This window comes from Scyliorhinus canicula, chromosome 9 (assembly GCF_902713615.1).
Source record: "Scyliorhinus canicula chromosome 9, sScyCan1.1, whole genome shotgun sequence".
Classification (NCBI taxonomy): Eukaryota; Metazoa; Chordata; class Chondrichthyes; order Carcharhiniformes; family Scyliorhinidae; genus Scyliorhinus; species Scyliorhinus canicula.
This window is the reverse complement of record NC_052154.1, coordinates 153,244,714-153,268,593: the sequence shown is the minus strand read 5'-3', so window position 1 is coordinate 153,268,593 and position 23,880 is coordinate 153,244,714. Positions and strand designations below refer to the sequence as shown.

Genomic DNA, 23,880 nt, shown 5'->3' with positions numbered 1-23,880 from the left:
GTTGCTGATGATTTAGAGGAGGGTGATGGGGCAGTAAACGGAATTATTATGTGGTGGTAAGGTTAGGATAGGTGCAGGGCAGTTCTTCATTACCATGAGGATAGTAGAACTATGGAAGAAATTTCCAGTTTGAATGAAAATTGCTAACTTTCTGATACATCTTATTAAAGGCAAGAGAAATATCCATTCACATAATGTAGCCAGTGCTGTGACATGGACAAGTGTCAATCACACAAGGCAGCGAGGGAATTTTCCACATTTTACTTTCCTCTGAATTGTGGTGTTACCAACTCTGTTTGGATGTATTCCTCGAGTCAAATTTCGGGGTAATCCTGGAGGGTTGGTAACCCTGCTAAATAGCAGTGGATTCTTATCCTGCTTTTTTAGCCACTTCCAGTAGATCAGTGTTTCTGGTAGATTGCAAAGTGGCCGATCGTCAATTCTTCAAATATTACAGCCATGTTGGGTGAGATCAGTGGACCAGCTAGTCTCTTTGGCCAGCTATTTTAAAAGTTAGCCCTTGAAAGAGGATATGCAAAAGAGTCTGGCGGTTTAACCTTGTGCTTCTCACTCTCTCTCACAGTATCAGAACTGCAAGAAGAAGGGAAAAATGCCATCAACTTGCCCCTCAGTCCCATCCCCATCGAGTTGGATCGTGAGGACACGATGTTGGGTAAGAGGCCTCTTGTTCAGTAGTCTAGATGTGCTAAATTAAATGTGTCGGTGATGTTTTGAGCACTGCTGTAGTCACTGTGTAATTACTTTCTAGAGGAAAATGAAGTTCGCACGATGCTTGATCCAAACTCAAAAAGTGACCCCAAACTACAAGAACTGATGAGGGTAAGAACAGATTATAAAATCTTGCATTTCCACAGTGTCTTTGATGACCTCCGGGCATTCCAGACTGCTTCACATCCAATAATTTGTGCACATGCAAGATCCCAGAAATAACAATGAAATAATCAACAGATAATCTATTTCTTTATGATGTTGTTTGAGGGATACATATTGGCTAGGTCAGCTCACCTCACCTCTTCAGTTCAGCTCTCTTGTCCATCTTTGGACCAAGGTTGCAATGTGAAGTGGAGCTGGGTGGGCCTGGTGGAGCCAACACTGAGCAGGTTATTGCTTTGTAAGTGCCACTTTATAGCACTCTCAACACCTTCCATAACTTTACTGAAGACAGAGAGTAGACTGATGGGACAGTAATTGACCTGATTGGATTTGTCCTGCTTTTGTGGGTAGGACAGACCCACATGTTTTTCACATTGTTGGGTAAATGCCAGTGTTATAGCTGCACAGGGACAGCAAGTTCTGGAGCACATGAGGTTCCCGCCATCACGGATAGCAGTCTTCAGCCAATTCAACACGCTCTACATGGTATCAAGAAACAGCTGCAGGCTCTATATTCTGCAAAGGACTCAGAACTGGGCATCCAGGTGGTGCTGTGGACCAACAGCAACAGGATTGTACTCGATCACAATCTGTAACCTCATGGCCCAGCATATTCGCCGCCCTATCAATGCCACCAAGCCAGGGAATCAACCCTGGTTCTCCGAAGAGTGCAGGAGGGCATGCCAGGAGCAACACCAGGCATACCTAAAAATGAGGTGTCAGCCTGGTGAAGCTACAATAAAGAACTACTTGTGTGCCAAACAGCATAAGCAGCAAGTAATAGACAGAGCTAAGCAATTTCATGACTAAAGGATCAGATTTAGGCAGTCCTGCTACACCCAGTCATCAATGGTGGTGGACAGTTAAACAACTGACTTGAGGAGGAGTCTCTGCAAATATCCCCATCCTCAATGATGGACATTAGTGCAAAAGATAAGGTTGAAGCATTCGCAACAATCTTCAGTCAGAAATGCTGAGTGGATGATCCATCTCGGCCTCCCCAGGAGGTCACCAGCATCACAGATACCAGTTGTCAGCCAATGTGATTAATTCCGTGTGATTGAGAAATGGCTGAAGGTACTGGATACTGCAAAGGTAATGGGTCCTGACAATATTCCGGCAATAATACGACAGATTGTGCCCCAGAACTTGCCGTGCCCCTAGCCAAGCTGTTCTGGGGCAGCTACAAACAGGTATCTACCCAGCAATGTGGAAAATTGCCTGGGTATATCCTGTACACAAAAAGCAGGACAAATCTAATCTGGCCAATTACCGCCTCATCGGTCTATCCTCGATCATCAGTAAAGTGACGGAAGGTGTTGCCTTTGATGCTATCAAGTTGAATCACAAAGCAATAACCGAAAACTTAGCTCCAGATTTCATTACAGCCTTGGTACAAACATGGGAAAAGGTGTGTGTAGCAGGAACTAGATGTGTGTTGAGAGTACCTGCCCTTGACATGAAAGCAGCATTTGACTGTGTGGCATGGAGGAGCCCAAACAAAATTGAAGTCGATGGGAATCAGGGGGAATGTTCTTCACTGATTGGAGTCATATCTGGCACAAAGGAAGATGATTATGGTTGTTGGAGACCAATCATCTCAGCCCAAGAACATCATTGCAGGAGTTCCAAAGGATAATATCCTTGGCCCGAGAATCTTCAGCTGCTTCATTAATGATCTCCCATAATCATAAGGTCAGAAATGGCAGTGTGCTGATGATTGCACAGTTTTCAGCAGCATTGGTAACTCCTCAAGACACTGAAGGATTCTGTGTCCACATTCAATAAGATCTGGACTACATTCATACTTTGACTGATAAGTGCTCACGCCACAGGTAATAACTATCTCCAACAAGAGAGAATCTAAGCATCTCCCCAAGACAGTCAATGGCATCGCCATTGCTGAATCCCCCACTATCAACATCCTGGGGCTTACCATTGAGCAGAAATTGAACTGAACCAGTCATAAATACTTTGGCTACAAGAGCAAGTGAGAGGGGGAATTCTGCATTGAGTAAATCGCCTCCTATCTCCCAAAGTCTGTCCACATCTACAAGATACAAGTCAGGAGCGTGATGGAACACACTCAACTTTATTGGATGAGTGAAGCTCCAACAATACTCAGGTCAAGCTCAACACCGTCCAGGACCAGGCTGATTGCTTGATCAGCACCCCATCCACACCTGAAACAGTCATTCCTTCCACCAACAGTGCACAGTAGCAGCAGAGTGTACCATCTAAAAGATGCACTGCAATAACTCCCCAATCCTCCTTTGACAGCACCTTCCAAACCTGAGACCTCTATCCCCGACAAGCACACAGGCAGTAGACAAATGTAAGCACTACCTCTTGCAAGTTCTACTCCAGTCCTGATTTGGAACTAGATCTACGTTCCTTCATTATATCAAAATCCTGGAACCTCCTTCCTAGTGTTACATTGATTGTACCTGCATCAGATGGACTGCAGCAGTTAGAGAAGGCGGCTCACCACCACCTTCTCCAGGACAGTTAGGGATGGGCAATAGATACTGGCCCTGCCAATGATGCCCATGTTCCATGGAAGAACCTTTGTTTCATTTCATGCTACAATACTGCTAGGCAGCCATTTGACCCATCGTGGTGTGCCAGCTGTTTGAATGAGCTGTCCAATTAACCTCATTCTCCTGCTCATTCCCCCTTCATGTATTTCTCCTGTTTCCTCTTGAAAATTATTATTGAATTTACTTGCTCTTTCTAGAAGGTATCGAATTTTAGATCTCAACACCTCATGTTTTTTCTTTGTGTTTCCTCCCATCGCATCTGGTTGCTTTGCCATCCATCCTCACTCTGTGTCCCGTGGCTATTGTCCCTCTTTTCACTGGAAACCGTTTCTCCTTATTTACTCTCTCAAAATCCTTCATGATCTTGAACACCTTTTAAGCTATGAATGTTCTGTGTGCCCAGGTTTTAATCGACTGGATCAATGATGAACTAGTCGAGGAGAGGATTATTGTGAAGGATTTGGCTGAAGATCTCTATGATGGACAAGTGTTGCAGAAGCTGTTTGGTAAGACTTCTCGAAGAGATGGAAATCTCAAACTGCTGAAAGATTGGGCTCTAAACAAGGGCTCCTCGGTTCAAGTACTGTTGGATTTAGTAAGTTGTGAAAAGGATCCGATGCAACTAAGGGCTACACCTCAGCCATAATATAACCACCTGTGTTGCATTTTCATTACCCACTTTCCTTGTCCGTGCTGTATGTTGCCGCAGATTGTTTTTCCCGTCAGGACGGGTGACGTTATCTCTGTCACTAATAGGGTAGGCGCTCCACCTTCTCTTCTTCTAGTTCAACACTGCAGTTGTCTGCAAAACAGGGTGAGCAACAGTAGCCTGGGGATGGCACTCTGCATTGAATGCAGAATTTGTGTAGCCTTGAAATTCCCGCAAAAGGAAAGGCTAACTATGGTGAATCACAGTGGTACAAGGATAGGACGCTGTCAGCAATCATTATTACTACTAACCTTAAAAGTACAACTACAATAAAACCAATTTTCTTCAATTTTGGGCTGTATGCAGTGAAGCTCAAAAGGAGATTTAATAGAGGGATTGGAATTATGAAGCATTTTGATCAGAATAAATAAGGGGAACCTATTTCCTGTAGCAAGGGTCATTAACCAAAGGACACAGATTTAAGTTAATTGGCAAGAGAACCAGGGGTGGCGAGACTTTTAACATGGTACATTGTTGTGATCTGGAACATGCTGCTTGAAAGGACAGGGCGAGCAGATTTAAACATAACTTTGAAAAGGGAATTGGATAAATACTTGAAATGAAGCATTTATTGGGCTCCAGGGAAAGAGCAGGGGGGAGTGGAACTAGTTGGATAGTTCTTTCAAAGCGTTGGAATGGACACAGTAAGCTGAGCGACCACTGTTGGTTCTGTAAGTACCTAAGTTCCATCTGCAGAGAAACTCATTTTATGCTCCGCTGTAAATCTTACATGCTAAATTTAACCAGCAGGGGGAAATGGGCCTACTTTATAATCCCCAATTCATCCTCTTTTTATTTAGTAGTTAGCTTAAAAATATTCTTCCGCTAATTGTAACCTCCTCTACCAACGTACATCAATGTTGTATACCTATCATCAATTATGTACTTTGGCCAGAGCATGAGTAATTTGTGAAGAACGCTCAGTCGTTTCACTTGCTTTGAAAGAAAATCCTTTCAGAGCTTTTAGTTCCTTAAATGATGCAGATTTTCTTTAGAAGTATTTTTAGATTGTGCTTTGGTGATTGTGCTATGGTACTGCAGAATTTGAGTGTGGCTGAAAAATATATTTTGTCAAAGTATTTCAGCTTGCACTCATCATGACAATCACAGGAAAACCAATGTCAGGGCAAACAATGACTTTATACTATTTGGGAAGAGAGAGCTGATTGGTTGGCAAGTGGACTCTCGTGGGTAGAGGCATGCCATGGAGAATGTACCAGATGATGGCGATTGGCCATTAATTGCCAAACATTGTTTGAAATTTAAACCAGGCAACTTGACTCTGATTGGTCAAGATATTGCCCTGTGGAATGAGTCAGCGAATGGCTGCCATTTATTTTGTTTAGCTGAAACGGGCACAATAATAATCTTTATTAGTGTCATAAGTAGCTTACATTAACACTGCAATGCAGTTACTTTGAGAATCCCCTAGCCGCCACACTCCGGCATCTGTTTGGGTACACGAAGGAGAATTCAGAATGTCCAATTCACCTAACGAGCACGTCTTGCGGGACTTTGTGGGAGGAAACCCAGGCAGACACGGGGAGAACGTGCAGACTCCACACAGACAGTGACCCAAGCCGAGAATCGAACCCGGGTCCCTAGCGCGGTGAAGCAACAGTGTTAATGTGTGTGAATGTTATTTCTGTCTTCAAAGAACAGGGCCCTGTCTACTAGTATATGTAGTTTATAGGGCACACATGCGCTACACTACCTGTCTAATTGACGATCTTAAATTGGTTGTCCGCATCATTTTTAGCACACTTAGGATTATTTAGCAAATGTTGTCAAATCAGAGAATGACATTTAACATTGGAAATTGTTTGTGTTTTGAAACCATGGGCTGGTTTGGTATGGTCTGTACTCTGCCAGTTATGAGTAGTGGATGGGATATGCCGTTTGATGTGATCCATCAGTCTTTGGGTGGGGGGGCATGGCCTACCTCCCTAGCTAGCATCACACTGGCACTGAAATTCATATACCACATTACCCAATTGTGGGATAGACAGTGTGTATTTTTGGTTGACCGCAGTATCCTGTTGGTGTTGAATATCACTCATGTTGCTACTGCACAGTGAAACCTGTTGTTCATTTTTTTTTCGATTGTTAATACAGAATTATCTTTATGCTATATATAAAACTTTTTAGATTTGTCGCACTTCCAAGGTGTCAGAATCATGCTGCATGAGAGGTTATGCGACCCACCGAGCTGCGCAGTTCTTTGGAAGAGCTGTTAGTCCCACTCCTCTGCTCTTTCCCAGAGCCATAAAAAAATCCCCTTCCAACTCCCTTTTGAAACTTATTATTGAATCCGTTTCCACCACAGCCCTTTCAGATCACAACAGCTCTGCGTAAAACAATATTGTCATCTCCCCATCTTTTACCAGTTGCTCGAAAAAAAACATTGAAAAAGAAACGGGTGAATGGCAGGCAATTCTTTATGACCTGGAATTTTACAAGCATCTTCCAATCTGCAAACGTCACTTTGCCGAGCAATGATTAAATTCTCACTGAAGCTGCGTCTATTAACGGGAATTGGGTTTCAAGGGACAGGCAGAGCTAAACATTGTTGCATCTTAACAGAGAAAGGATACAATTGTTTGTCACCTACCCTTAGTTTTTGATAAGGATTCAAGATCTCGTTACATGGTATCAAGTGGATATTGAAGGTGTAGCAGGAGGCTGTTCGTTGAAACAATAAACAGTGTAGAAAAATACACACAACTGTTGTTAGTGTCCATACAATCATGCAACACAGGGGACCATTCGGCCCACTCTTTGTGCCTACTCTTTCTTCAACCAGTAGTCCTGGTCCAGACTTCCTTTACCCCATTACCCTGCACAATTTTGCAAGTATATATCTATTTCCCTCTTGGTCACTCCACAGATCCACTGAAGCCTGGACACAAGGATCTGTGTAGAGCGCAGTCAGCAATACGTCTGAATTTTGATGTTTGAGAGAGCCAGTAGACTCTGGAAATGGAAGTTCTCTGCTGTCGCTGTCAAATGTCAGTGCCAATTAATGTAAAGTCCAGGCTTTCTTTGGATTGTAGGTTTCCAGAGTTTAAGCTATTTCCGACCAGTTGTGCTTTTTTTTTTCCTCTGGAATCAGCGTTTGTCCCATGAGCAAGGAAACCTGAAACACAACTGAATGGAAAATCAATTAGAAACTGTGCTGAATATCACATTGCTTCCTGTCCATCACTTTATGGAGGAGAAATACTGGTTCAATCTTCTGTCCTGTGTTATTTTTTGTTTCACACAAGTAAGCACATATACCCGGAGGGGGGTAGATGAGAGCAGGCAATTTTATTCGTGAACGTCCAACTTAGTCAGAATCCAGCCATTGTGGCTCAGGTTGGGCTTCATTGAGGTTGATGTGTACTGCTGTGTCTGCTACCAGTGATGATGGAATAATTAATACAAGGCTTCATTAGGTGGAGATTAACTACTATCTGACCTAGTGCATGCACTTTTGCTGCTGTGGAGTGCCTTGCTAGGGTCTTTGTGTAATTATCACCCCTCCAAACTTAGGTGGAGATAAGAGTGAAGCTGAAATGAAGGGTTGACTGAAAAGACTCGCCTTTCTACGAACCCTTCCATGACGTCCGGACATTCCAAAGCACTACAGCGCCGTGACCTTCTCCAATTATAAGATTCATTCTACAAAGTTAGAAGCTACACTAGTGGGAGATTTGAGGGGTAGGCCACCCCCCTTTTAAGTGGTCTCCATAGGGATTCACATATGGATTTTGCAATTACCCCAAACAACTACATGGGGCCAATTTCCCTTAGTTAATTGCACTATTAGGTGGGATCTGACTCGTTGGTCCTCCCTGCCGGTATTATGGCTGGGTGGGATTGAATTGATTAAGATGAATGTGTTGCCTGGATTGTTGTATCCCTTGCTGATGTTGTCAATCCTGTTGTTGGCTAGGGCCTTAAATGATTAGTTTGTTTATTTAGAATAAAAATAAGTTTTGTTTAAAGTTCACCAAGCTGCAGCTCCCAGGTTCCAGGAGAGGGTCTAGGGGTCCTGAATATTAGACTGTACCAACTAGCCTCTCATCTTGGGTTTATAAGATACTGGGTTAGAAATGACCCCACCTCCATTTGGCTCAATATTGAAACAGACTACTGGTATATCCTTTACAGCTCTTGTTATTTTATGGGGACTTTAGGTCGGGTTCTGCTCGGTGTGAAAATCTTTATTATTATTATTACTATTTTTAGAGCATGGAGAATGGTCCATTAACTAAAAGGGAGATCTAAACTGACTTCTGCTCTTTCTCCAAACCAGGGCAACCCAGATGTCCCATCAGGTCCTATGGACCATGGATTCAATACTTGGAGAGATAGACATCTTTATAGGCTGGGAGATATTGAGCTGGATTTTCCACTTTTGGGATTCTCCGTTACGCCAGCAACTCACCCACGCCTGGGGATTTCCCAGCAGCGTGGGGCTGTCCACAATAGGAAACCCCATTGGCTGGCTGATGGGACGGAGAATCCCACTACTGGTGGGGGCATGCCGCACCGATGGAGAATCCTGTCCATGTTCAGTGATGCTTCCTTATCGTCCTTTGAGCACCTATGTCAACAATTTAACATTCTGAGACACTCCTACATTTAAGTATCTGCAACTTGGAGACTTTGGGCTGGATTCTATGATTTTGCAGCTATGTGTGGGGCATGTGTTTAGTCTTACAACCAAAAAGTCGACGTTGCCCCTGCACCGATTCTCCACCCAGTGGGGGGCTAGCCGCCATGCCAAGCAAAACCCCAGCAGATACGGACAGAGAATTGCCGGGTCCGTGGCCGCGCATGCACATGGTGGCCAACATCCGGCAGCTGCGCCATACACCATGGTGCCAGCCGCGCGCATTCGTCCCCCCTGAAGCCCACCCGGCCAGCAGAATGCCCCCCCCCCCCACCCGACTGGTGGCGCTGGACATGGTCTGCAACCACCATGCGAGGTCCCCGAAAACTGAGCACATGCGACTGCGCCGTCAGGAAGTCGGCCCATCGGGGGCGGAGCACTGGGAGAGGGCCTCGGGCGATGCCCTTTGTCTGTCCCAACGGGTGCGGCGTACTCGGCGATTACGGCGTTTTTGAGGGGCCACCTGAAAAACGGCACTGCCCCCGATTTCAGCGTAAAAACGGATTCTCCGACCGAACGCGATTTTGGTGTCGGCAATCAGAGAATGCCGCCCTTTATCTGTCAGAAGACAACTTTGAAACTTGACTCTTCTATTTCCCCGGTGGAATAAATCCTGATTTCTACGGAGCCTAGACAGTTAACTAGGAAGTTTTATAATACCTTATATTCTAGATCCTGTGTTATTACGTTGGTACCTTGCAGTCTTGGGAAAGAGACTTGGCAACTAATATAGATGAGGAGACATGGGGTAGCATATGGGACTATGCCAATAAAATTTCAGTAGGCAATAGAACGAAGGAGACTCCATTCAAGATGCTGCATTACTTGCATATCTCACAGAGTTTGTGAGACAGGTTTGATCCTGCTGTATCCCCGTGTGGCTAAAGTGCCTGATAGACGAGGGTGATTATATATACTATGTAGCGAACTGTGTCAATATTCAATCCTATTGGTCTGTGCAGTTGAGGAGCTTGAGAGGATGTTTTACAGGACTTTAGAAATTGATCCTTTGTTCCTAATTCTGGGTCTTCCAGATAGGAGAATTTTGACGTTGACCAACAAAAGGCTGTGTAACATTTTAACTTTTGCAGCTCATAAAAATATTTTCTACTCTTGGATCAGTGACGAGCATCCTCCAATTCAAAGCTGGCGTAAAATAGTCATGGAGTGTATCCCTACAGAATTCTTGATGTCTGTGATTCGTTCCAAGTCTGATACATTCCGTACAGCTTATACAAATTTATAGGCTCTGCTTTCTTACCCCCTTCAATGTTTCCCATGAGCCCCATTACACGATGCGATCTTGCTATACATAAAAACATGCAGTGCTATCTTTTTTTAAAATTTAAAGTACCCAATTCTTTGTGACCCAATTAAGGGGCCATTTAGCATGGCCAGATCACCTACCCTGCGCATCCTTGGGTTGTGGGGTGAGACCCACACAAACACGGGGAGAATGAGCAAACTCTACACAGACAATGACCCGGGGTCAGGATCGAACCCGGGTTCTCAGCGCCGTGAGGCAGCAGTGCTTGCTACTGTGCTACCCATATCATCCTATCCTGTTTATATCCTTTCTCCCTCATTTTCTGATTGATCCAGTGTTAAAACTGGAGGCACCGGTTTGTAAGGACCACTTCTGAATTTCTCCTGTCGTCTTACATTTGCAGAAATATTTGTTCTATACTGTACCAGTTGTGCTTTGAAAAAAATTATAAAACTCTAGTAAAGATGTGTATTTTTTTAAACTTCGAGACTCAACTCAACACCCTACTGGCCAGCCTCCCATCTTCCAAAATCTATTAGCTTGCCCTCATTCAAAATTCCTGTGGCCTAACTCGCACTAAGTCCCATTCATCTAACTCCCACTATACTTGTTGACTTAATTTGGCTTCCAATCCAGCAATGTCTCAATTATAAATTTCTCATCCTTGTTGTCAGTTCTCTGATGAGGCCTTTCCATCCCGATCTCCATAATCTTCCGATACCCAGCAAGGTTCAACTATCCAAATCTTGTCTATCCCCAAATTTAATTGCTTTGCCATTGGTTCCTTCAGTTGTTTAGCCCCAAAGCCTCTGTCCTTCTCTAATCCAATCTGCTTCTATCACCTCCTTAAAGATACTTCTTAAAACCTAATCTTTCAATGAGCTTTTGGTGATGTGGTCTAATAGGGATAGGTTTTATTTATCTTTTGTCTGATTAATGCGAGAATTACCTTGAGATGTTAAGTGTGCTGTATTGGAATCGAAAGTAACAAATTGGCCTTGTTTCTTCTTCATTGTACAGAGAAACTTGAGGGTGAGAAACTGAACGTAGCTGAGGTGACGCAGTCGGAAATTGCCCAGAAACAGAAACTGCAGACTGTTCTTGAAAAAATCAATGAAACGCTTAAACTGCCGCCCAGAAACATCAAGTGGACGATTGACAGTAAGTTTGATATTAACTTGAGTATAATTAGCATCACTACAATGAATAACCGTCCTTTGGCTAAGATCTTCCCCGAATAGAATTCACAGCCAATATTTTGAAAAGCAGAAGAGGTCTTGCTCACCTGGCACAATATTTATCCTTCAACCAACATCACTTGGATGAAAGTAAATCTGTCATTATCACATTGCTGTTTGGATGAGCTGACTGTGCACACATTGACTGTTGCTTTTCTGACATTACAATAGTGATTATGCTTCAAATGTACATTGGCTTTAAAACTTTGGGGACAGGACAAATGCAAATTCTTTCTCCCCTTGTCTAAATCTTTTATCCTATTAAGATACATAATTGCATGAAATGGGACCCATATAAAGAATTGCAATAAAAACCAGCAGATGCAAGGAGCAAAAGGAAGGGATTTGTATTGCTACGGTGTTTTTCTGGGAACAAATTGGCATCCACAGTTCAAGTATATCTTCTCATAGTCCAAAATTAGCTCCGGCCTTGATTTGTTACATTGGATGGAGTGCTGCCGTTATTGGGATTTAATATTTTTATAATATACATGGTGATTCTTAGCAAAAATGGTGGGTCTCCTAATTGGAGGTAACCTTGTGACGTGGGTCAGTAATTGGTTTGGAGTTAGGAAATGAAGAGGCGGAATAAAGGGAACATTCACTAATACTTGCTACCGGCATGGATGAGGAACAAAGACCACAGGGACGATGGGCAGATTGACGACTGCATTGTGATACAAGCTGCCGTTCAAATTCGGTGATCGCAGAGGAATAATTTTCTCAAAATAAATTTGGAGTACCCAATGCATTTTTTTTCCAATTAAGGGGCAATTTAGCATGACCATTCCACCTAACCTGCACATCTTTGGGTTGTGGGGATGAGACCTACGCAGACACGGGGAGAATGTGCAAACTCCACACACAGAGTGACCTGGGGCCGGGATCGAACCCGGGCCCTCGGCGCCATGAGGCAGCTGTGCTAACCACTGCACCACCATGCCGCCTATCACAAAGGAATATGGTAGGGGTTGGAGACAGGTTATTTAAAATCTATCAGTTTGTAATAAGATAGTTAATTATCACCTCAAAGAACCTCCTTGGACGAATGCGAATAATATGTTACAATTTCATCTCAAGTTTGAGAGCCCAAAACTAGACACTTCAATTTAAACAAAGCAAAATATGGAGCTGTTAGGGGTAAGTCAGCTGAAGTAGATTGGGAAATTAGATTAAAATATGTCAAGGTAAATAAGCAATGGCCAACATTGTTAAGATCCCATAGAGATCTGAAAGCGTTTTTTTTTAAAAAGAGGAATTAATTCCCAAGACACCAACGGAAGGAAAACCATTGGACAAGATTTCATTTTAAAGCTTTTACTGTAATAAACCAATTAAAATTAACAGAATTCAAATATTAATTACGAAGTGAGGCAAATTTAAATCGGTGTGCACCAAAGTTGCACCTCACATAGTAACAAGCATACCCAATACTTCTTGCAAAAATGTAAGAACACGGGAAATCTCACAGGCTTTCCACCTCGGCCTTGGTGTTGTAGGATCTCTCAACTTCCCATCTGCCCCTTTTGGCTCTTGAGCCGCATTCGCCATTATCCGTATTCCATCCAAAGTATTCGGACATAGTTACTGCCAACAAGGTATACTTCTACAAAAAACCCCTCTCACTCCGGTCACAACAGTCTTAACGACAAAACCCCCAGAGACTCCTACCTCTAATCCTCTTAAACGCTCTGGTACCACTTCAACAGCAGTAATGGTATTGCCTAATCCACAACCCATCATTCTTCTTGTCTTCAGGGTTCTGTCCTTTCCAACTGTATAACACACAGTTACACAATCGCTGCTGTATTCTCCCTCCTTCAATAAAGGGAAGGATCTGTTTGAACACTGCCAAACAGAAAGCTGTTCCATTCAGAGAGAGCCTAGTCTCTTTACTCCCAATTTCCTCAACTGCCTGCCAAGAAGGCTGAAACACCCCAACACCACTGCAATTAGATTTCTATTTACCCATTACTTCTGAACTGTCAATGCCCATGGCATCTCAGCTCACATAGGTATTTCTTGGAACCTAAGCCGGAAACCCCACTTCAATCTCTTTCAAAATACTCCCCAGCACAATTTTGTTATTAAAGGGACATTGCGCAAAACAAAATGTGGCCTTTTCCCAGCAGAAGGGGCAACACTGATTCTCAACAAATATACGTTATCCCGAGGAATAAAAACTCCCAAAGAAGTGGTGCAGCCATGGCTAACTAGAGAAATGTTATAGTTAGTGTTGGATTAAATGAAGAGGCTTACAATATTTGCCAAGAAGAGTAGTAAACCTAAAGATTGGGAGGGTCTTAAAAATCAGCTAGGATTATCAAGAACGTTGATAGAGAGGGAGAAAAGTGAATATGAGAATAAATTAGCAAGAAATATAGAAGGGATTATTGATTGTAAAAATAGATCCCTTATAGCAGAGACAAGAGAAATTATAATGGGGAATAAGGAAATGGCAGGGACATTAACAAATATTTTATGTCTGTCTTCTAGTTGGAGACACCAGGAACACACCAAATATTGTGGTGAACCAAGGGCCGAATGAGAGCGAGGAACACAAAGTAATTAGTATAAGTGAAGGTGGCACAGTAGGACATTGGTTACAGCACTAAGGACCAGGGTTCGATTCCTGGCTTGGGTCACTGTCTGTGCGGAGTCTGCATGTTCTCCTCGTGTCTGTATGAGTTTCCTCCGGGTGCTCCGGTTTCCTCCCACAAGTCCCGAAAGACGTGCTGTTCGGTGAATTGGACATTCTGAATTCTCCCTCCATGTACCCGAAAAGGCGCCGGAATGTGGCGACTTGGAGATTTTCATAGTAACTTCATTGCAGTAAGCCTACATGTGGCACTAATAAAGATTATTAAGATTATTATTAAAAGTTACCAGTTCAATGCAAGAAAGTATGAGATCATCCACTTTGGATCTGAGAAGAGCATATCGGAATATTTTGGGAATGATGAGAGAGGCTTGGAACTGTGGTGGGGAAAGATTTTACTGATCATTAAAAGTTAGCACAGTGGACGTACACATCAGCAGACAAATGATAGATAAGTGGGGATGCTGGGCATTTGGAATGAAAGTTCCTGGAATAAATCTAAGGAGAGGTGATGACTTTAACGCACACAAAGCACAGGTATTTAGAAGTATGCATGCACACTCTGGTGCAAGTGTCATGCAAGCCTCTTCAAAACCAACTGACTTTGTGTTCTTTGTGCATGGCAAGGGAAAGAAAATAACAATGTTTGAAAATCTGAAACAACACCACAAACTGCCGCTCTCAGTCAGCACTTGCAATTCACGTTCTCGGACTTGGGTCCTGTTGCCAGAATCAATAAATGACTTGAGGCAAATTGTCACATTTTATCTGCCAATCCATGGATCTACATCCAAAATTTTCGGTTCTTATTTTCTTTTGTGAATGCCCTTCACTATAACCATTCCCCTCAGAGTGGGTATTTTATATGTGTTTGTTTGCGTGCGCTCCTAGTTAACGTTACATTTCTATACTTCTCATTTCTCGATCAAACTATCCGACTGCCCCTTGCACAAACAGTGGAATAGATTGTGTTGATGTACAGCGCAGGAAAAGACCTTGTTGAGGCGGATTGAAAATACATTACCCAGCTATCTTAATACAAGGAGCAAGATTTCTTCAGTCACACTCAGCTTCTTGGCTTGTAAATCACATCTGATTTACACTGAGGGAAGCGATTGGTCAACATACTGGAAAAGCTGACCAGAGATGAATTGTCGCATATCGTTAAGCCCTTTTATTCAACAGTTGCCAACTTCATCCTCTACAGAACTTCCTACTTATTGCTGAGGGAATACCGCTTGGCAGGTTGTAGAGAAAATTCATCCCTGACGCTCTTAGATTTATTATAGTCTCTCCCCGACAATGTTGGCAAGATGGAATTAAGTGCAGAGCCTTCCAGCAGCTGGAGTCAGACTCAAACCCAGCCGTCCCGTGTTAATGCCAGCAAGGAACAGCAGCTGTCACATTCTCCAAGAACCTGGAGGCATTGTGCTGTAGCAAAGCCTTCCATTAGCCGTTCTTCTGACTGTAATCTGTCTTAAAGCAGACAGATTTGATTCCTGTAATCTTGCTCCTTGTACGGAGAGATCCAGTTGAGCAGCAAACCAGTCACCGCAGAAGCCACATTTCCATGCACTGGCCAATAATGTAACCTTAAAATTGCAGCTAGGCCATTCAGGTGAAGTCAGCAAGCACTTATTCTCACTGCCTGTGAGGATAGGGGAAATCTGGAACTCTCCGCCCTCCCTTAAAAAAAAACTTGTCAAGGCTGGGGGCAAATTTTGAACTGAAATTGCTAGATTTTTGTTAGGTAAGAATTACAGGATTCAATTGGGTAAATGGATTAAGATACAGATGAGCCATTGTTTCTCAGCCTTTTGGCTAAGATCAAGCATCAAATCAAGCCCAAGATGAGGTGCAATGCCTTTCCTTGTCAGTTTGGATCTTGTATGTCTCTCTTGTGGAGACCATGAATTGGCTCCAATTGAATTGTTTTTTTGGAGCAAACAATGAGAAGGATTAATGGTTTGCCCTGTCCACTCTGCTCATTGGCTTTGTAACTTTTAAGGATGGTGTCATATCACCCAGGGGGCTTACGGGGTGGGAATGATTATCTTCCCATGGTTCTCGCGCAGTATGAGCTGCCCTGATAAGGGGCAGGGGAATCTCCATTCAGCTATGTTTAAAAGGTTGGCCAGTAAGACACAACCATGGAGAGACCTGGTAGGAATCTACTGGGAGTTGTATTTAACAGAACAGTAAATAAACCAAAGTTCTTTATTCTTACTCGGTGTGCGGGCGGTATGGTGGTGCAGTGGTTAGCACTGCTGCCTCATGGCGCCGAAGACCTAGGTTCAATCCCGGCCCCGGGTCATTATCTGTGTGGAGCTTGCACGTTCTCCCTGTGTCTGCATGGGTCTCACTCCCACAACCCAAAGATGTGCAGGGTAGGTGGGTTGGCCACACTAAATTGCCCCTTAATTGGGGAAAACATTTCTTACTCTGTGTGGACTCTTTGTGTCCTTATTAAAGATTAGATTTTAAGATACAAATTAGCCAAGATCCAGCCGAATAATAGCATATGCTTAAGGGGCTGAATGGCCTCCACCTGTTCCTATGTTCCATGCCAGGTCTCCACTTCTCTCCTGAAAACTGTTGGGCAGGTTTTTTAGAGTTGCCCTTATTTCATTCGCTTTCAACTGCACAACATGGTGTCATAGACTTTACAGTGCAGAAGGAGGCCATACGGCCCATCAAGTCTGCACCGGCCCTTACAAAGAACACTCTACTGAAGCCCACATATCTACCCTATCCCCGTAACCCAGTAACCCCCACTTAACATTTTTTGGACACTACGGGCAATTTAGCATGGCCAATCCACCTAACCCACACATCTTTGGACTGTGGGAGGAAACCGGAGCACCCGGAGGAAACCCACGCAGACACGGGGAAAACGTACAGATTCCGCACAGGCAGTGACCCAGCCGGGAATCTAACCTGGAACCCTGGAGCTGTGAAGCAAATGTGCTAGCCACTATGCTACCGTGCTGCCCACGGTGTCGAGAAGATCAAGTTGTTCATTTGAGAAGCTTTCATGGCTATGTGGACAGAACATGGGGCCGGGGGGGGGGGGGGGGGGGGGGGGGGGGGACTAATGAGACAGCTCCTTCAGGAACTGACACAGACATAATGGGCTGAATGACCTCCTCCTGTGCTGTTGCAGGGAAAAGTGCACTTGTGTAGGTTAATGTCAGAACCATACTAGATTGCAGAGAAAGTTTTGTTCAATTGAGTGGACTGCAATTTTTTCATTAATCATCACGGGCTAGGCCAGCATTTGTCGACTATTTCTAATTGTCCTTGAAATGAGTGGCTTGCTAGGACATTGCAGAGGGCAGTTAAGAATCAACCACATTGCTGTGCATCTGGAGTTACATGCAAGCCAGACTGGGTATGAATGACAGATTTCCTTCCATAAAGCACATAGTTAAATCATGTAGATTTTTACAACAATCGATGATCGTTTCATGGTCACCATCACTGAGGCCTAAATTCCAGATTTATCAAATGAATTTGAATTCCACTAGCTGCCGTAGTGGGATTTGAACCCATATCCTCATGGTATTTGTCTGGGCCTCTGGATTACTAGTTCAGTGACAAGACCACTATGTCGCGATCTGCCTTTCAAATCATTGCAATGAATTTCTTAAAGAAAGAAAAATGAGGGCAGCACGGTGGCCTAGTGGTTAGCACAACCGCCTCACGGCGCTGAAGTCCCAGGTTCGATCCCGGCTCTGGGTCATTGTCTGTGTGGAGTTTGCACATTCTCCCCGTGTCTGCGTGGGTTTCGCCCCCACAACCCAAAAATGTGCAGAGTAGGTGGATTGGCCACGCTAAATTGCCCCTTAATTGGAAAAAATAATTGGGTAATCTAAATTTATTTTTAAAAAAGAAAGAAAAATGACATACATTTCTACAGCACCTTTGCCAACTCAAGACATTCGCTTTTGTAATGCAGAAAGTAATTGCGGAAAGTAATTTGTAATTGGTTGTAGTGCAACCAATTTGCACATAACAAACTCAACAAATATTTTGCCAGGACATGAGGGAAAACTCACCTGTGCTGCTTCTAATAGTGCTGAGAGACCTTTGCATCTACCTGAGGTGGAAGAAGGGGCTTTGGTTTAGTGTATTCTGAAAAGACAGCCATTCTGACTGGCAGTGTTAGCCTCGATTGTGTGCTCAAGTCTTTGGAGTGGGACTTGAACTCACAAATGTCTGACTCCAAGGCGAGCATGCTAACCATTTGAATTGTGTGACACTTCTCCAGTTACTTTCAAGAAGGTCCTAGCCATTTCCGATAAATGGGTTCACCTTTCTCAAGTAGTAGACAAAGTAATTTCACAGGGATCTGATTTAATTTGTTACTAAAATCACACAGTATAATTTCAACATATCTGCGTCACTATTGAGCAGTTCATTCCTCCTGCACAAATTGGAGAAAAGAAAACTTTATTCGTTCATGAGATGTGGGCATCGCTGGCTGGGCCAGCATTTATTGCCCATCCCGGAGTGCATTTAAGAGTCTGGAGTCACGTGTAGGCCAGACCAGGTAAGGATGACAGATTTCCTTCCCTAAGGGAGAATAGTGAACCAGATGGGTTTTTCGGACAATCAGTTTTCATGGTCATCATTATTTCTTTTTAAAACGGGCAGCATGGTGACGCAGTGAGTAGCACTGCTGCCTCACAGCGCCGAGGTCCCAGGTTCGATCCCGGCACTGGGTCACTGTCCGTGTGGAGTTTGCACATTCTCCCCGTGTTTGCGTGGGTTTCGCCCCCACAATCCAAAGATGTGTAGAATAAGTGGATTGGCCACATTAAAATTGCCCCTTGATTGGAAAAAAAATGAATTGGGTACTCTAAATTTATTTTTAAAAATTACTTCTTTTTACATTCCAGATTTTTTTATTGATTTAAAATTCCAACATCTGCCCTGGTGGGATTCGAACCAGGGTCCCCATATCATTACCCTGAGTCTCTGAATTATTAGTTCAGTGATAATGCCATTAGGCCACTACCTCCCCATAGATTTTATTTGCCTGATCCTGCATCCGAGCATCTTTCGACTCTGTGTATGTTTCTCCATCTGGTCACATACTTGAGTGTGGAAAAGTTGCTCTTGTTGTTTGGCATATTGAAGTGTTGACCAACGTTTTGTAGCGTGCTTTATTGAGGAACAGTGTGAGATTGGATGCTATTAACTTGTGTCTTTGTGGTTTTTGAGATGTTCATATGAAGAGTCTGGTGGCCATTCTCCACCTGTTGGTTGCGGTTTCCCAATACTTCAGGGCACCGATTCGACTCCCAGATCACGTCTCTGTTCAAGTGGTGGTTGTCCAGGTAAATGACTACAAGAAAATAAATCTCCGGAAGTGTCACGTTTAATATTGGTATACAATTGACTGGGAATTTTCTGGAACAGTGTGAAAATGAGATGACTATTAGGTTCAAAAGCTGGCAAAAGCGGAAGACGTCTGGAAAATGAATCAACCGCCCGCTAGATAACATGTATCAAGTGATCAGTGAAATGCCAGAAGCTGCGTTTGCCAAATGTTACAATCAGTACTGCAACATATACATTTTAATCCATGTGAAAGTGTGTATCAAAGACTTAAATGCAAAAGATTCGCAGATGACACTTTAATAAAAACGTGAACAATATTTAGCATAGTAAAACATCCAACGGCACTTTACAGGATATGAAACATTCGCCACTGAGCCACTAAAGGAAATATTTGGACAGGTAGCCAAAAGTTTTAGTGAAGAGGGAGGTTTTAAAGAGTGTCTCAAAGGACGAGAACGCGAGGGGAGAGGTTTAGACATGGAGTCCCAGTGTTTTGGGTCCAGTCAGCTGGAGGCCGGAAATGGAGAAACACAGAGTTCAATTTATAGAGTCATGCGGCACTGAGGAGGCCTGTGCTGTCTCTTGGAAAAGAGCTAACCAGTTAGTCTCACTCGCCAGCTTTTTCCCCCTAACCCTGCAAATGAGCCCCCAACCAGTCACCTTTTGAAATGTCCATGCGTCTGCTCCTTTTAAGCAGTGCATTCCAACTCTTAACTGCCCTCGCCAAGAGAAGGTTTCTCCTTACTTTCCCTCTCGTTCCAATTATTTTCAATCTGAGACGTTTGACCACTGACTCATTTGCCTGAGGGGTACAGTTTCTCCCCACTTCCTTTATTTTTATATCACTTTTAGGTCTCTTTCCCCCCCCCCCCCCCCCCCCCCCCCCCCCCCCCCCCTCTGCTCTAAGGAGAACAACCCCAGCTTCTCCAGTCTCCCTTCCCTGGTCCCATTCCAGGAAATCTCCTCTGCACCTTCTCCTTGCTGAAGTGCGGTGTCCAAGTCGGGTGGGTGATGTAGGGCTGAAGGAGGTAACGGGTAGGGAAGGATGCACAGGGAGTGATTGGTGAATGGGAGTAGGCGTGAGTTATGGGTGGACCGCAGTTTGTGGAGAGTGAGTGAAGAGAGAGTGCATTGGCATGATCTGGTGGTCAAGACAGTATGACTGGGGGTTAACTTGATGCTTTACAGGATACCAAGTTTCATTTTAACTTGCATTGCTAGCTATACGAAAACAAAGTGAAGCAGCTGCTTTTTTTTTTCAAGGATTCACTTGTTGAAATGTCTTCCTTTTCCACAGAAAAGAGAGGGGATTCTGCAGTCTCGGCATATCCAAGAGGAAATCACTGGCAACACCGAGTATGTAAATGCAGTTGTTCTTCAGCCACTCTGTAATCGAACACCAATGTCGGGGGCTTGAAACTTGATTGCTACTCTGTTTTGTTAACTGCGCGAGGAGCTCAGCAGTTTCCGCAGCAGCCAAGGAAAATAGAACTGGCAGTATTCGAAAGCTCACAGTGAATCAAAACATCTCCTGAAAGGAAAGCTGCTGAGAATGGATGTTTTGAAAGGTTTTCAGTAATTCCCACAAAAAAAACCTGTTCCAGGAGCACTTTAGCAGGGTATTTTTAGGTTGTCTCTCAGTTTGCTTCCTCCCCACCCCTGTCTCACCGAACGATCATAAAAGGGGAAGCACGTTCTGCTCGCAAACAGGAGTTGGTTTATTTTAGTTGCGTTGATTTAAAATGCAGAGCTCGTTCTTGATTTCTCTGTCGCTGGCTTGAGCCAGGCCTGGGGAAAGAATTTGGCGGTGAGCTGCTTTCTCCAGCCGTGGCAGTCCTTGTGGTGCAGGTACACCCACAGTGCTGTTAGAGAGGGGGTTGCAGAATCTTGATCCACAGATGAGGAAGGAGTCACGATATATCTGCAAGATGCATGTTTAGTGCCGCTGGTAGACATTAGCCAGCCACATCCCTGTTGTAAGCTGTTCACCTAGACTTCGGGAAGCTGGCATTGTTCTCCTTAAAACCCGATTAAATTGCCAGGGCTTACTGTTGGCCAGACACTGAACTGGACCGGCCATATAAATACTTTGGTTACTAGTTCAGATCAGAGGCTGGGAATTCTGAGTAACTCGCCTCATAACTCCCTTAAGCTGGTGCACCACCTGCAAGGCACAAGCCAGGTGTGTGATGGAATACTCTCCACTTTCCTGGGTGAGAGCAGCTCCAACAACACACATGACGCCTGCCACCATCCAAAATAAAATGGCCTGCTTGACTATAGACCCATCCACCACCTGAAATAACCCACTCCCTCCACCACCGACGCACAGGGCTGGATTTTACGTGCCCATGTCTCGTATGTTTTTGTGGGGGGGGGGGGGGGTGTCCTGGTAAATTAGGGTGGTCTTGGGAGTGGGAAAGTGGTGGGCTAAACTGGTGGAGAGTGGAACTTCTGCCAACAGTCCGGCAGCTACAGCAGCCTCAGCAGCACTAAAACCTATTTTGTGGGTACGGTTGTGACTACAACCACTCCCAAGTAGAAGGCCCAGTAGATCGTGGAGTGAGGCAAGTCCAGTGTATTAAGTGGGAGGGTTTGGTCAGTTTATGGAAGGGGAGGTTGGCATGGTGAGGATTGGAGAGCAGTGCCAAACAGCACCCTGCAAGGTCACCCAGTCGAGGTCGTTAGTTCCCTGGCCTCAGGAGAATCCGGCATAGACATATTTTAATGAGCTTAATGGCTCATTTAAATGTGTTAATCTGGATCTTGCAACAACACATTGGAACAGGTTGGTACTGCTAGGGGGAAGTGCCAGGGAACAGAGTCTCCAGGGAATCCTGTCATGGGGGGCTCCCATTATGTTGCGGGGGGGGGTGGTTGATGGTGAAGTGGGGGTGGGGGTGGAATGTGCCTGAGTGACGGTGGGGCGGACACTGAGAATGGTAGGGGTGCCCCAATGCCAGCAAAGATTTTTTTAAATAAACTCATTTTTTCCAATTAAGAGGCAATTTAGCGTGGCCAATCGACCTACCCTGCACATCTTTGGGTTGTGGGGGTGAAACCCACGCAAACACGGGGAGAATGTGCAAACTCCACACGGACAGTGACCCAGAGGCGGGATTGAACCTGGGACCTCAGCACCGTGAGGCAGCAGTGCTAACCACTGCGCCACCATGCTGCCTTTATGCTGGCATAGATGGCAGGGGGGAGGGGGGGTTACTCTGATGCCTGCATGGTGTGTGGGGGGGTGGGGGTGTGGTGACCTGAACATTAGCTGGTTGTGGTGGTGGAGATTGACCTGTGTTCAAGGGTTGGGGGTGTTCCCCTTATCTGCTATGGTTCCTGATGTCTTTGGGGGGGGGGGGGGGGCTTTCACTTCACTTGAGATTGGGGTGCTCTTTAAAAATAGTGCCCTGATCTCTCAATCCCACCTTTGCCAGCAGTTTTAGGCCTTGCTCCCCAAGCTGACTGTGTAATCCTCGCCACCACCTTGTGTTGTTTGATCTGGCTAGAAAAGGCAGCTGTGAAACCAATAAGTTTCACTCTGCTTTTTTTCTTTTACCTGATCCAGCACTCTGTACAATTTTGTGAAAATGTCTCCCTTAGTCTTCAAGTCTCACAGGGAGGTGTTAGGAATGTCAGGCTTTATAAATGGTTATGTTTGATTTGTCTATTTAATGCCAAGATTGAGTGAAGGTAGTTGATCAGCATTTCTACCTTGCTACAAGACCGATGTGATTCATATTGCAATGAAGATGGGCACTGAGAGCAATCAGCTTAAAGTTTCCCCAGATATCACTGAACCTGACACAAGTAGTTCTAGCCGTAAGAATTTGGGAGCGAGTGCAGTCTATCTCTATTGTTCACTGTGCAGAATTTGAGTGAAAGCTCATGCTTAGATTGAAGAGAGAGAATTTGTGAGGATTTAAACTAGGCTGGAAAACGTCCCTAGTTTTGGCTCAAGGAATCTCCAGGGTAACTCTCAAAAGTCAGTTTAAGAATTAGAAGTTATCCATCTGGAAAAGGTGAAATCAAACAAACTATCAGGAGCCGAGACTAGCTTTGGGTTGGTTCTTGGAGTATGTTGTTTCCACTTAAGGAACTGAATAAAGTATAACCATGGAGAGAGATTTTTCAGTTGTTTTAAAAGTTTAATGGGGAATCTTATCTTTAATTTAGAGAATGTTACCTACTGAATTATTTTTAGACAATTTTACTTTTAGTTTGTTTATTACAGTAAAAGTCTTAAAACTTGAAATCTTGTCATGTGATCCTTTCAGTCAGTCACCGGGAATTCAAATATCTTTTTAAAAGTTATTGTTCTCTCTAGGGATCGTAACAAACTGCACTGGAGGAGATGCTATCCCTCAAATGTTAAACAGACCCTGTAACCTTGTATCAATGGTCGCGACAGATCTCATCTCGCTGTCCCATGATAAGGTCGCAGTGAGCCATCACCTTGAACCATTATAGTCCATGTGTAGGTACATTAACGGTGCTTTTAGAAAGGGAGTTCCAGGATTTTGGCACAACAATGATGAAGGAATGGTGATATAGATCTATGTAATGCTTGTGAGTATTTTGGACCTTCACTTATTAAGTATGCAGGATAATTTTATGTACCTAA

General features: G+C 44.1%; 1 protein-coding gene across 2 annotated transcripts in view; it reads left to right on the top strand.

The window, feature by feature from the left end:
• Positions 1-23,880, top strand: part of LOC119971802 (alpha-parvin) — a 103,723-nt gene that overhangs the window by 73,151 nt on the left and 6,692 nt on the right. For both annotated transcript variants that reach the window (XM_038807958.1, XM_038807961.1), the window contains exons 2-7: positions 584-673; positions 770-840; positions 3,838-3,940; positions 11,091-11,231; positions 19,134-19,249; positions 20,551-20,609. In XM_038807958.1, coding sequence (XP_038663886.1) covers positions 584-673; positions 770-840; positions 3,838-3,940; positions 11,091-11,231; positions 19,134-19,249; positions 20,551-20,609 — 580 coding nt within the window. The remainder of the gene's footprint in view (positions 1-583; positions 674-769; positions 841-3,837; positions 3,941-11,090; positions 11,232-19,133; positions 19,250-20,550; positions 20,610-23,880) is intronic.